This window comes from Planococcus citri, chromosome 2, assembly GCF_950023065.1.
Source record: "Planococcus citri chromosome 2, ihPlaCitr1.1, whole genome shotgun sequence".
Lineage (NCBI taxonomy): Eukaryota > Metazoa > Arthropoda > Insecta > Hemiptera > Pseudococcidae > Planococcus > Planococcus citri.
The window spans coordinates 12,297,848-12,311,209 of record NC_088678.1 but is presented as its reverse complement, the minus strand read 5'-3'; the positions used below and the strand labels follow the sequence as shown (position 1 = coordinate 12,311,209).

The following is a 13,362-nucleotide window of genomic DNA, read 5'->3' as shown; positions in this document are numbered from 1 at the left end:
TTAATCCTCGTTTATTAGTAGCGTGGTCATAGCCGAGTAGTTAAGTTAGGTAGTTAGGAAAACGTAAGGTACCAGGTTCGATTCCCCGTTAGGTCATTAGGTTAGGAAATTTTCGTAAGAGATTAAAATTGTCAAAAATCCTCCACATCGAGTAGAATCCAACAGTGCAAAAAAAATTCAAAATTGCACATCCCTTCCCCTTTATTTTAATTTTATAAAATTTCATTTTGAAAATTTATATCATTGCTCAAAAGTAAAAATTACCTCACCACAAGTACTTTTTATTTATCAAACAGTAAAAATTATCTCAAAACGAGCATTTTTTACTTCAACGCCTAATAATCTTTGCACAATTGGTTCGAGTAATTTTTACTATTGAAATATAGTAAAAATTATTACGATAGAATAATTTTTACTTTTCAAATAGTAAAAATTACTTCAAGTGGAGTATTTTCTTTCTTCACCACACATTAATTTTTACATTATTGGTTCGTGTAATTTTTACTATCATGGTACAGTAAAAGTCATTATGGAGGAATAATTTTTACCATGCCATCACATTAAAAATAATTTTGTGTGACCAGTTGAAAATACCAAGTTCTTAAATAAATTCTACTGTATTTTCGAATGGGATCCGGTTATTGTGCTAAAATAATAAAAATTACCTGTACTTTTTTTTTTCCGTGTACTTTTTTTCCGAAATGTTTTATTTTTTCGATTTTTCCAAATATAGGGAAACTTAGTTATTGAATGACCCTCATATAATTTAGGTAGGTAAGTAACTGAATATTGTTTTTAAAAATTGGAAAAAAAATTATTTGGATACTCCAAATAGCTCAAAAAGGCCAACAATCAATTCTAGATGAGGTCATAAATAAAGTCTGAATGAAAAATAAGCTGGAATGAACTTTATTATTCCTACTGGATATGGACACTAATTATTCCCTAAGAGGGGAATAATTACCTCTTACCTGGATAGCTCAAAAGGTGGTATGAGGTTGATAAAACCATCCTAACTATTCATAGTACTCATAGTATCCCAACAATAATAAAACACACTAGTAATGACTACTATAATGTTTTTATTATTTATTAGTAACATTTAAGAAGGTACGTAAGGTGCATAACAAATTACACAATTGATCAAGACTGCATAACGATTAACATAAACGGTATTGGTACCAGTTATTGGTATTTAGCATACAGTTCCCAAAATGGTATTGGTATTTCGGTATTTTCCAATACAGATATCAAATTTTGGTATTTTGGTATTGGTATTTTATTATGTTGTGGATTTTTTTTCGGTATCTGGTATTGGTATTGGTATTGGTATTGTACCAATATAATACCAAATAAAAAGTGTGTTTTTAGGCCAGAATTAACAAGGTTTTTCCTTTTTTTTTTTTTTAGAAATTACACTTTTTTTCTATTTGAACACCTCAATTTGCAAGTTCAAGATTCATCATTATCACTTACAAGCTTTTCAATATGAGTAATTTATCAGTTATTTTATTTATAATTTTGTAATCAATCAAAAAATTCAAAATACCACAAAATACCAATACCAAAATAAACCATTGAAAATTATTTCGGTATTGGTATTTTGTAAATTGGTACTTCATCTGGCTGCTAATCTGTATTGGTAAAACTGTATTCATAAATTTTTTCAAAATTTGCTGGTATTGCCGGTATTGGTATTTTGGTACTTATACCAGTATGCAGCCCTGCAAGGCGAATTACCTACCACTTACAACCTGGGTCATAATAATAATTCAGGCCAATTACGTACTAAGTGACTACTTAGCACATAATCGATCTGAATAATGCCAATAATTGAGATGTAATTACAATTATTACAAATTAACTTGGTAGGTGTCGTCGATGTAATTATCCTATGTACTTCAGTCAACTCCATTAGACACTGCACACTTTACCTATCCAATCTGTAGTACTCACTCAAACCAGGTACAATGATAGGTACATAATATACAAAGTCCAATGTATTTGCGAGAAATGCTTTTGATGCCCGGGTTGATCAAACTGCATCCAATCGAACCATGACGATTAAGCATATTTAATCATCATGTTGAAAGAAACACAAATCACCACGCTAAAAGTGGATTAAATATGAAAAGGACATTGACTTGAGGCCAATGCGCTTATACATTTTCTTGTGCCAAAATAGTTAACACATCTACATTTTGACTTAGCTCCAGAGAGTTTGAGATTACGATGCTAAGTGAAGAGCTTAGCTTGTGGTCTTTGGGTCGATGCCTTTAGATCCACAAGCAGAGAATCCCCCACATTACCATACTTTCAGTAGAAGGAGATAGAGTGATGAACTTTAAAGAGAGCAAGTAACGAAGCTTCTCTCTAAGGATAGATCGAATAATATTTTGTATAAGGGGAGCTACAATAATAACCGCTAGGCGGTTAAGGCCATCCTGCTACTCACAAAATTTCATATTTTCAAAATTGACGGAGAAAATTAAAAATTTGAAATAGCAAAAATTTATTTCGACAGCAATCGTGCCTAAACGTCGACTGGAAGGGCTACAAAAATTCCAAGTCCGAGTTCATGGTATGCTGAATTTTATGTTCTACCCAACCCTTTTTATGAGCATTTCTTTGAAATTGCACTTCCGAAAGGGTATTTTTTTGGGTCCAAAACTGTGAACCCCCTCCCCTCCTCTCCCCTCCGCTCCCCAAGAAAAAAGTTGAAAATGTGATATTGGGGTTCCTGGGGTTTTTCATCTTTCGTATTTTGTTACATAAAATTTTAAAGCTTAGAAAATTTTATTGAGTAAAAAGTAATCGAAAATTACAATATTGTACGCCATAATAGGTACAGGAACGAGTGGAGGGGGAGCTTACTTTGTACTTGACATTTTGATTTATCATAATTGATTCATTTTTACCATTATTTTTCGATAATCATAAACGTTTAAAACAGCATAACTCAAGCAGAGATAGGTATACTTAATTTGAAGCATTGAAAATCCCAAGGAGCCTACAACCCTAATGATAGCAGTTTGACGCTGATTGTTTCTCAAACATTAATGGTTGGTGCCTCAGACGATGGCTTCGATTTGGATGTTGGTTTCGATACGGATGGCTGCTCGTCACCAAACTGGGTCAGAAAAGTTGAAATTATGAAAAAAGTGGAAAGTGACACGAGTTCTGTAAAAAAAAAAAAAAAAATGGAAACAATTTTTATTAAAAATATTGAACTGAGTATAAATAAGTAGGTAAATACGCTGAATTGATTTTTTTATTTTTGAAAATTTAAGAAATTTTTTCAGAGATTAATTTTACATATTCAGCTATTAGTTTTTATACTTAGTAGTTAAATTTTTTCATTGACAAAGTACATTATGGAGATGATAATTTAAACAATTGCGAAGTACATATGTAATTTTCATCATTTGAGAAAAAATGAGATTGCTGACGAAATAAAATTGAAATCTTTGAAACATTTACTTACCAATAATCACAGCATACCGGAATTCTACGCTGGCAGAATGGCTCCTGAATTGACCTTTGTTGAAATCAAAATAAAATACGATATTCAGAATGCAAGAAGCCAACGAAGCGACAATTATTAGCATTATTGCAATCGAGAACGGAATAATAAGAAATTCTTTTTTCTGAAAACATCATTTCATTGATTGAATACCTATTCAAAAAGTTGACAGTAACGAAATAAAAGTGTAGGTAGTCATCACTCACCAGTTCAATTCCAAACAGTCCACTGATGCAAGTACATACAAAAACAAGGATTAAAAAGTCATTCGTGTGAACCTCGAAAGAGTTCTCTGTAAAAAAAATTATAATAAGTAAAAAAATCTTTAGTACCTATGTCTTATCTAGGTATGTCATCATCGAGCAATTGATTATAGAAAAAAATGGACATAATACGATTCAAAATAAGCCTATAAATAATAAAGGAATTCAATTTACCTGCTTCGATGTATTTTGAGATGAAGGCTTGAATAAAACTCAGCTAAAAAAAAATTTAAAAAAATGAAATAGAAATGAATAGATAATCGAGTTAATGGAAATTAATTTTATTATAAAAAACGATGAATAGTATTAGTTAGGAAATACTGTGATATGTGTGCCCAAACAAGAACAATTTGACTCCAAAAAACTACACACGATCATTTTAGAATCGAAATTTAAAACTATCGAGGAGGAAACTTACCACAGGAAAACTTATCAGTATTATGGAGGCTGTTTTACATGAAAACACACCACATATTAATTTTTTTTCGCCAATCTGGTAAACCAGGAGAATCAGCATAAAACCAAATATAAAAATTAACAAACTCGTGTCCATTGTTACAATTTTTAGGTATATCCTAATCCACAACACAGAAACAACACTTCAATTAGGTATTCGAATTTCATTTAAACTTGGTTTCTTATTTCTTCTTATAGGTATTTATGTAGGTACCTACCTAATTTTAGGACGAAAACTTCATTATTTTCATCATTATCAACGTTGTTATCAAATTTCTAATCGTTGCCTTATGCCTTATGACGGATAGATCATTAGATAAATAATGAAATAGACCATATAGTTCATATTGAATCATAGATAACTTCAAAAACTAATATCCTATTCCCCTTTGGGCTTCATGAACCTCCTTAAAGTCAATTTAAAGCTGATTAATTAATAATTACCTACCCAAAAAACAGCCACTCGCCGTTAATTATTAAAACGCAACTATCTCGAACTAATAATTCAATTTCCGCTTTACAAATGGATCAAAAATATGCCTACCAACACACCATTCAGGGTTACCTATGCCTAATTGCCTACCTACTCTTACTCTTTGAATGATAAAATTTTTAATTTTAAAATTCATGGCTGCTCATTCAATCCATGCTGCTGAACTCACTGCTATTTACCACTGCCTCTGCGATATACACACTCGCGAATCAGAAAACGAGTCTTTCATAATTCAAAGTGATTTTCTCAGCTCACTAATTGCTGTCCAAAATTTATTTTCTGATCATCCTAGATAACTAATTTAAAATATTCGTAAAACTCTATCATTTTTATTTACAAAATTCAAAACACCTAAACCATCACCATTTTATGTATGTGGCCAGCCACATTTGAATCACTATAGTAATGAAATTATACGTACCTAGATGAAAATTCAAAATCTGCTACTTACTCCTTTCTCCTCAAATCTTATCATCACAGCTAGCTAACGTACATTTCAAGATTTCAAGACATTTTTTGAACCAAAAAAAAAAAAAAAAAAATGCCTAACCAAAATTATTCTTATTTTTGCCAAAATTGGATCTTTAAGTATTACCTATATTCTACCCAACCCTTTTTATGAGCATTTCTTTGAAATTGGGAAATTCAATAAAACTTCAGCGGTGGCTCTAAATATCTCGAAACCTCAACAAATTAATTCCATAAGGTGTAGAAATAAGTTAATTAAATAGATTTTCATTCTTCTATTTCTATCTGAATTATGTTCAAAATTTGATCTTTTCATCTGCAAAATGACCTGAATTTGAATTTTCAAAGATCTCCCAAAAATGTACATACGTTCCTTACTTTATTTTTCAACCCAGCCCAAGGAAAATATCAACTTAATATTTCTTCCTAGAATCTTTCGTATTTTGTTACATAAAATTTTATAAAGCTTAGAAAATTTTATTGAGTAAAAAATAATCGAAAATTACAATATTGTATGCCATAATAGGTACAGGAGCGAGTGGAGGGGGAGCTTACTTTGTACTTGACATTTTGATTTATCATACCTAATTGATTAATTTTTATCATTATTTTTTTGATAATCATTAACGTTTAAAACAGCATAACTTAAGCAGAGATAGGTATACTTAATTTGAAGCATTGAAAATCCCAAGGAGCCTACAACCCTAATGGTAGCAGTTTGATGCTGATTGTTTCTCAAACATTAATGGTTGGTGCCTCTGGTTTCGATTTGGATTGTTTCGATACGGATGGCTGCTCGTCACCAAACTGGGTCAGAACAGTTGAAATTATGAAAAAAGTAGAAAGTGACACGAGTTCTGTAAAAAAAAAAAATGGAAACAATTTTTATTAAAAATATTGAACTGAGTAAATAAGTAGGTAAGTATACGCTGAATTGATTTTTTTATTTTTAAAAATTTAAGAAATTTTTTCAGAGATCGATCTTAATACATATTCAGCTATCAGTTTTTGTAGTACATTTTTTCATTGACAAAGTACATTATGGAGATGAAAATTTAAACAATTGCGAAATAATTTTCATCATTTGAAAAAAATGAGATTGCTGACGAAATAAAATTGAAATCTTTAAAACATTTACTTACCAATAATCACAGTATACTGGAACTCTACGCTGGCAGAATAGCTCCTGAATTGACCTTTGTTGAAATCAAAATAATATACGATATTCAGAATTACAGAAGCAAACGAAACGACAATTAATAGCATTATTGCCAACAAGACCGGAGTAATAAGAATTTTTTTTTCTGAAAACGTCATTTCATTAATTGAATATTCAAAAATTTGACAATAAGAAATAAAAGTGTAGGTAGTCATCACTCACCAGTTCAATTCCGAACAGCCCACTTATACAAGTGCATACAAAACCAAGGATTAAAAAATCATTCGCGTGAACCTCAAAAGAGTTCTCTGTAGAAAAAAATTATAATAAGTAAGTAAAAAATCTTTAGTATGTCTTATCTAGGTACGTCATCATCGAGCAACTGATTATCAAAAAAGTGGACATCGTACGATTCAAAATAAGCCGATAAATAACCAAGGAATTCAATTTACCTGCTTCGATGCATTTTGAGATAAAGGCTTGAACAAAACTCATCTAAAAAAAAAAAACAAAAAAAACAAAAATGAAATAGAAATAATTAGATAATCGAGTTAATGGAGATCATTTTTCTTATTTAAAAAAAAAAAAAAAAAAAAAAAAAAAAAAAAAACGATATTTAGTAAAGTAATGCATAAAGTAAGGAAATACTGTGATAGGTGTGCCAAATCAAGAACAATTTGACACCAAAAAACTATACACAATCATTTTAGAATCGAAATTTAAAACTAACGAGGAGGAAACTTACCACAGGAAAACTTATCAATATTATGGAGGCTGTTTTATATGAAAACACACCACATATTATTATTTTTTTGTTAATCTGGTTCGCCATCAGGTGAATCAGCATAAAACCAAACACCAAAATCAACAAATTTATGATCATTGTTACGCTTTCAGGTAGTCTATATCCTAATCCACAACACAGAACTAACACTTCAATTACTCGAATGTCATTTCAACTTGATTTCTTATTTCTTTTTATAGGTAGGTAGTTATATACCTACCTAATTTTAGGACAAAAACTGTATTATTTTCATCATTATCAACGTTGTTATCAATTCCTAATCATCGCCTTATGCCTTATGACTAATAGATAATTGCATAAATAATGAAATAGATCATAGTTCATATTGAATCATAGATAACTTCAAAAATTAATATCCTATTCCCCTTTTGGCTACGCAAACCTCCTCATATGGTAGTCAATTTACAGCTGATTAATTACCTATCCAAAAAACAGCCACTCGCTGCGTTAATAAATAAAACGCAACTATCTTGAACTAATTCAATTCTCGATTTACAAATGGATTAAAAGTATGCCTACCAAAACATCATTCAGGGGTACCTGTGCCTAATTGCCTACCTACTCTTTAAATGATAAAATTTTTAATTATAAAATTCATGGCTGCTAATTCAATCCATACTGCAGAAGTTACTGCTATTAATACTGCCTCTGCGATCAGAAAACCAGTCTTTCTTAATTCAGAGTGATTTTCTCACCTCACTAATTGCCGTCCAAAATTTATTTTCTGATCATTCTATAAGTAACTAATTCAAAATATTCATAAAACTATTATATTTTTTATTTACAAAGTAGATATGTATATTTATATAATATTTAATATAAAATTTAAGAAAAAAATTGCATTGGTTGAAAAAAAAATCAACGAATATAACAAAGCTGCTAAAATACAGTACCTATGACACAAAAGTAGTGTCCGGTGGTTTTTATTTCTAAGGAGAAAGATCGAGCTAGAGAGATGAATGAAGCGGCGTTGAGTAGGGAAAAATACTCTTAAGAGCATTCAAAAGCGACCTTGAAAATTTCCGGTCCATGCACAGGGTGTCCACTAATTGAAAAACCGGTTTGGTCAAAAAATTCAAACTGGTTTTTATTGGCGCAAAATATTCTACACACTAAGGCGACAAAAACGTGATATGAATTTCTTGAAACCGGTTCATTAATTTGCAACCAGTTCACAAAAAATACCCAAAAATTATAGATAGAGAAAAAAGCTTGAAACAAAAGTTGTAGAGCGTGAAAAATTACACAATTCATTCTAATCACATTTTGAAACCAGTTCATTGGTTCGCATTTAGCAACCAGTTCTTGACAATCGTCTAAAAGTTGGAGATAGATAAAAAATCTTGAAACAAAAGTTGTAAAGCATGAAAAATGGAACCAATTTTGCTGATCGAATTTTGAAACCGGTTTATTAATTTGCATCGAGTCATCAAAAATTACCTAAAAATTTGGAGATCGAGAACAAAAGCTTGAAACAAAAGTTGTAGAGCGTGAAAAATTACACAATTCTGTCTAATCACATTTTAAAACCGGTTCATTGGTTCGCATTTGGCAACCAGTTTTTGACAACCAGTTTTTGACAACCCCCTACAAATTTAAATTAGAGAAGAAGACTTGAAACAAAAGTTGTAGAGCATGAAAATTACACAATTCTGTCTGATCACATTTTGAAACCGGTTCATTGGTTCGCATTTAGCAACCAGTTTTTGACAATCGCCTAAAAGTTGAAGATAGAGAAAGAAGCTTGAAACAAAAGTTGTAGAGCATGAAAAATGGAACCATTTTCGCTGATTGGATTTTGAAACCAGTTCTTTAATTTGCAACCAGTTATTAAAAACTGCCTAAAAATTCAAGATCGAGGAAAAAGCTTGGAACAAAAGTTGTGGGGAGTGAAAAATTACACAATTCTGTTCAATCACATTTTGAAACCGGTTCATTAATTTGCATTTAGCAGCCAGTTTCTGACAACCCCCCCCCCCCACAAATTTAAATTAGAGGAGAAGGCTTGAAACAAAAGTTGTAGAGCGTGAAAAATTAGGTACACAATTTTGTCTAATCACATTTTGAAACCGGTTCAGTGGTTCACATTTAGCAACTAGTTTTTGGAAATCGCCCAAAAGTTGAAGATAGAGAAAAAAGATTGTGACAAAAGTTGTAGAGCGTGCAAAATTGAAAATGGAACCATTTTTGCTGATTGGATTTTGAAACCAGTTCATTAAATTGCAGTAAGCCATCAAAAGTTACCTGGTTGCAAGTTGATTAGCCATTTTTAAAATCCGATCAGCAAAACTGATTCAATTTTCACGTTCTATAACATTTGTTTCAAGCTTTTTTCTCTATCTTCAACTTTTAGGTGATTTTCAAAAACTGGCTGCTAAATGCAAATTAATGAACCGGTTTCAAAACGTGATTAAACAGAATAATTGTGTAATTTTTCAAGCCCCACAACTTTTGTTTCAAGATTTTTTTCTCGATCTTGAATTTTTAGGTAATTTTTGATAACTGGTTGCAAATTAAAGAACTGGTTTCAAAATCCAATCAGTGAAAATGGTTCCATTTTTCAAGCTCTACAACTTTTGTTTCAAGCTTCTTTCTCTATCTTCAACTTTTAGGCGATTGTCAAAAACTGGTTGCTAAATGCGAACCAATGAACCGGTTTCAAAATGTGATTAGACAGAATTGTGTAATTTTTCTTGCTCTACAACTTTTGTTTCAAGCTTTTTTCTCTATCTACAATTTTTGGGTATTTTTTGTATACTAGTTGCGAATTGATGGACCGGTTTCAAAAAATTCATGTCACGTTATTGTCGCCCTCGTGTGTAGAATACATTGCGCCAATAAAAACCAGTTTGAATTTTTTGACCAAACCGGGTTTTCAATTTGTGGACACCCTGTGCATGGACCGGAAATTTTCAAGGTCGCTTTTGAAAGCCCTTATTTTTCCCTACTCAACGCCGCTTCATTCATCTTTCTAGCTCTTTCCCCTTAGAAATAAAAGCCACCGGCACTAACTTTTGTGTCACACTGCATATCGATAATTATACTTTATACTCTAAGTCTACCCAATACATCGTAGGTAACTCAAAAACATCAAAATTTTCAAAAAATGAAAAAAACTGATAAAAATAAAATAATGATTTTTTATGGGTTACGAGGTGTTAAAATTATTCACCAAATGTCTCGAAAATTTCAAAGCTGAGGAAATTTATCGATTAAAAAAGATTCAAAACTTAAAATTAAGCCATAATAAATGTACATTACTTCAGACACCTACTTAATTGAATAATTGATCAATTTTCATCATTATTTTTCGATAATCATATATATGTACATTGAAAATAATAACCAACTTTAGCAGAGTTACTTAATTTGAAGCTTAAAAATCCAAATGTTTGACGCTGATTTTTTTTCTCAAACATTATTTATTAGTGCTTTAGACGGTGGCTTTGATTCGGATGCTTTTGTCGATTTGAATGGCTGATCTTCACCAAGCAGGTTCACGTAATGAGTTAAGAGTATTTGTCCACCGTAAAGTGTCGTGAGTCCTGTAAAAAAAAAAATGGAAACAATTCTTCTAAAAAATATTCAACTGGGTAAGTAAGTAAGTAAGTAAGTAAGTACGAGTAAGTAAGTATGCTACCTATAATACATTTTTGACAAGATTTACAGGAAAACATTTCGCAAACTGATGTTTTTTTTTCAGAATCATCACGCTGGATTAATTTTTTTATTTTTGTAAATTTCAGAAATTTTTTAAGCGATTGATTTCACATTTTGAGGTGTTAGTTTTAGTAGCATACTTTTTCATCGACAAAATACATACGTACATTTATACCTACTTATAGGTATGTCGATAAAAATTAAAATAATTACGAAATGATCTTCATAATTTAAGAAAAAATGAGATAATAATTATATTTACCAATAATTAAAGCATACTGGAATTTTTTGCTGTCGCTAGGGCTGAATTCACCTTTCTTGAAGTCAAAATGATCTATGATGCACATAATGGCCACAGTGAACGCAGTAGCAATTAATACCCACATTGTCAATAAGAACGGCTTCATAAGAGATGGCTTTTCCTGAAAATATAATTTCATGATGTAGGTAATTCAATATATTCAAAAAGTTGACAGTAACGAAATAAACAAAGTATAGGTAGTTACCACTCACCTTTTCAATGCCAATCAGTCCGCTGATGCCAATACATACAAAAAAGAAGCCTATAAAGTCAGCCGTTTGAAACTCAAAAGAGTTCTCTGTAAAAAAAAAAAAAAAAAGACAATACCTGCATAGAAATTCTTTATCATATCCACGTCATCGAGCAATTGATTATATAGCAAAAAAAAAATAAAAAAAAATGGACATCGTGCGATTCAAAATAGGACTACACACGTTGGAATTCAATTTACCAGCTTCGATGTATTTTGAAATGAAGGATTGAATGAAACTCAGCTAAAAAAAAAAAAAAAAAAGTAGAATTAAGTAAATACATATTTAATTGAGTTACTGATCAATGGTGAGAAAAAATACATTAGTTAATGTATACAGGAATACTGTGATAGATAGATGTGCCAAACCAGGAACAATTCGACACCAAAAAACTAATTAAGTATTTCAAAGACAAAGTTTAGAACTATCGAGGAGGAAACTTACCACAGGACAACTCAGCACTGCTATGGAGGCTGTTTTATATGAGAACACACCACATACCAATTTGTTTGTCTTAATCATCATTAAGACAATTATGAGAAGTAACAAAATTATACTCATTGTTACACTTTTATTGGTGGGTATCCTAATTTACAACACAGAACTTGCACTTAAATCACACAAATTTCATTTGAACTTGATTTCTTCTTTCTTCTTATAGTTATAAGCCTAATTTTAGGATGAAAATCTCATCATTTTTATCAACATCAACGTATTTTTATCAAATTCATAATCATTCCTCATGATGTGATTAGATAAATGATGATTATAGACCATATTTAACCATAGATAGGTAGGTAGCTGAACTTTTATAGGCTACCGACATACCAATAATGTTTTTAAACGTTCTTTTATCAACCTCTTCTTTGAAGAAAAAGCTTCAAGCTTACCTACCTACTTCGTTCATTTTGGATTTTTTATTTTGAGTTGAAAGTCACTAGGAAATTTTTTTAGCTCCGAAGATGCCCCTGAAGGGAGAACACGAGTCCTCAGAGAAATAATAATTTTGAAAAAAGTGGTTTTTTTTCAATTTTCAATTTCCCAATTTATTGAAATTTAGCTGTATAGCCTCTCAATGCTGTCTGTCTACCTGTCTGGCCTCCAGAAGTCGTCTGTCTGTCTGTCTTACCTCTTTTAAGTTCATTGATCCGCCTGTCCGGACTCTTAAGGTCACTGACCCGCTTGTTTATCCACCTCAGATAATTTGTCTGTCTGTTAGTCTGGCCTCTTCAGGTAAATTTCCTATCAGTATTCGTCTTCTCGAGGACATTGACTCGTCTTCCTGGCCTTTCAAGGTCGTCTGCACGCCTGCCAGGTTTCTCGAGGTGACTATGGCCTACTTGTCCAGCATCTATAGACTGTCTGCTTGCCTGTCTGGCTTTTCAAGGTCTGTCTGCATGCCTATCTTTTTGGTCTCTTAAGGTCAATTGACCTCTGTGTGTGCTGCAATATAGCTTGAAATTATCACCATGTGATTAATTTATTGACGGTCGAACTCTTTCGATTATATCATGCATACATTTCTAAAGTTTGTTTCATGCTGGTTCAAATCCATATAATTTAGGTAAGAAGGTATGATAACTGAATGGTTTTTTCAAAAATTGAAAAAAAAATACTTACCAAAAATTATTTGCATCTTGCAGATGGCTCAAAAAGGCCAACGATCGATTTTGGATCAGTTCAAAAATAAAGTATGAACCAAATTTCAGATTTTCATCAAGCTAATTCGTTCTTTGGAGGCAACTTTTTAGTTTTTTTTCATCGAAAAATTGACGGAGAAAATTTAAAATTTGAAATAGCAAAAATTTATTTCCTCGACAATTGTGCCTAAACGTGGACTAGAAGGGTTACAAAAATGGGAAGTCTGATTTCTTGGCACACCGAATTTCATTCTAACTTGTCTTTTTTGCGAGCGTTTCTTTGAAATCTGAAAATTAAAAACTTCAGCGGATGCTCCAAATGCCTTGAAACCCCTATCAATAG

At 31.5% G+C, this 13,362-nt stretch overlaps 2 protein-coding genes across 2 annotated transcripts; both read right to left on the bottom strand.

Annotated features, from left to right (window-relative positions):
* Positions 1-2,777: 2,777 nt before the first annotated feature.
* On the bottom strand, positions 2,778-4,469 carry LOC135834694 (uncharacterized). Its single transcript, XM_065348645.1, has 5 exons — positions 4,205-4,469; positions 3,961-4,003; positions 3,730-3,815; positions 3,485-3,647; positions 2,778-3,180 (listed from the first exon to the last, which is right to left on the bottom strand). The coding sequence occupies exons 1-5, from the start codon at positions 4,337-4,339 to the stop codon at positions 3,050-3,052; spliced, it is 558 nt and encodes a 185-aa protein (XP_065204717.1). The 5' UTR covers positions 4,340-4,469; the 3' UTR covers positions 2,778-3,049.
* A 2,115-nt stretch (positions 4,470-6,584) lies between these two features.
* LOC135834695 (uncharacterized) lies at positions 6,585-12,043 on the bottom strand. The gene is made up of 7 exons (XM_065348646.1): positions 11,824-12,043; positions 11,580-11,622; positions 11,341-11,426; positions 11,090-11,249; positions 7,108-10,712; positions 6,815-6,857; positions 6,585-6,670 (listed from the first exon to the last, which is right to left on the bottom strand). Exons 1-5 carry the CDS (start codon positions 11,938-11,940, stop codon positions 10,579-10,581), a joined length of 540 nt encoding a protein of 179 aa, XP_065204718.1. The 5' UTR covers positions 11,941-12,043; the 3' UTR covers positions 6,585-6,670; positions 6,815-6,857; positions 7,108-10,578.
* Positions 12,044-13,362: the final 1,319 nt, after the last annotated feature.

Coding starts and splice junctions, on each gene's coding strand:
- LOC135834695 (XM_065348646.1), bottom strand. CDS start 11,940: ATGAGTATAATTTTGTTACTTCTCATAATTGTCTTAATGATGATTAAG. Junction 11,250..11,340: donor GACTGATTGGCATTGAAAAG/GTGAGTGGTAAC, acceptor TTATATTTTCAG/GAAAAGCCATCTCTTATGAA. Junction 10,713..11,089: donor CCAGTATGCTTTAATTATTG/GTAAATATAATT, acceptor TTTTTTTTACAG/GACTCACGACACTTTACGGT.
- LOC135834694 (XM_065348645.1), bottom strand. CDS start 4,339: ATGGACACGAGTTTGTTAATTTTTATATTTGGTTTTATGCTGATTCTC. Junction 4,004..4,204: donor TACTGATAAGTTTTCCTGTG/GTAAGTTTCCTC, acceptor ATTTTTTTTTAG/CTGAGTTTTATTCAAGCCTT. Junction 3,648..3,729: donor GACTGTTTGGAATTGAACTG/GTGAGTGATGAC, acceptor TGATGTTTTCAG/AAAAAAGAATTTCTTATTAT.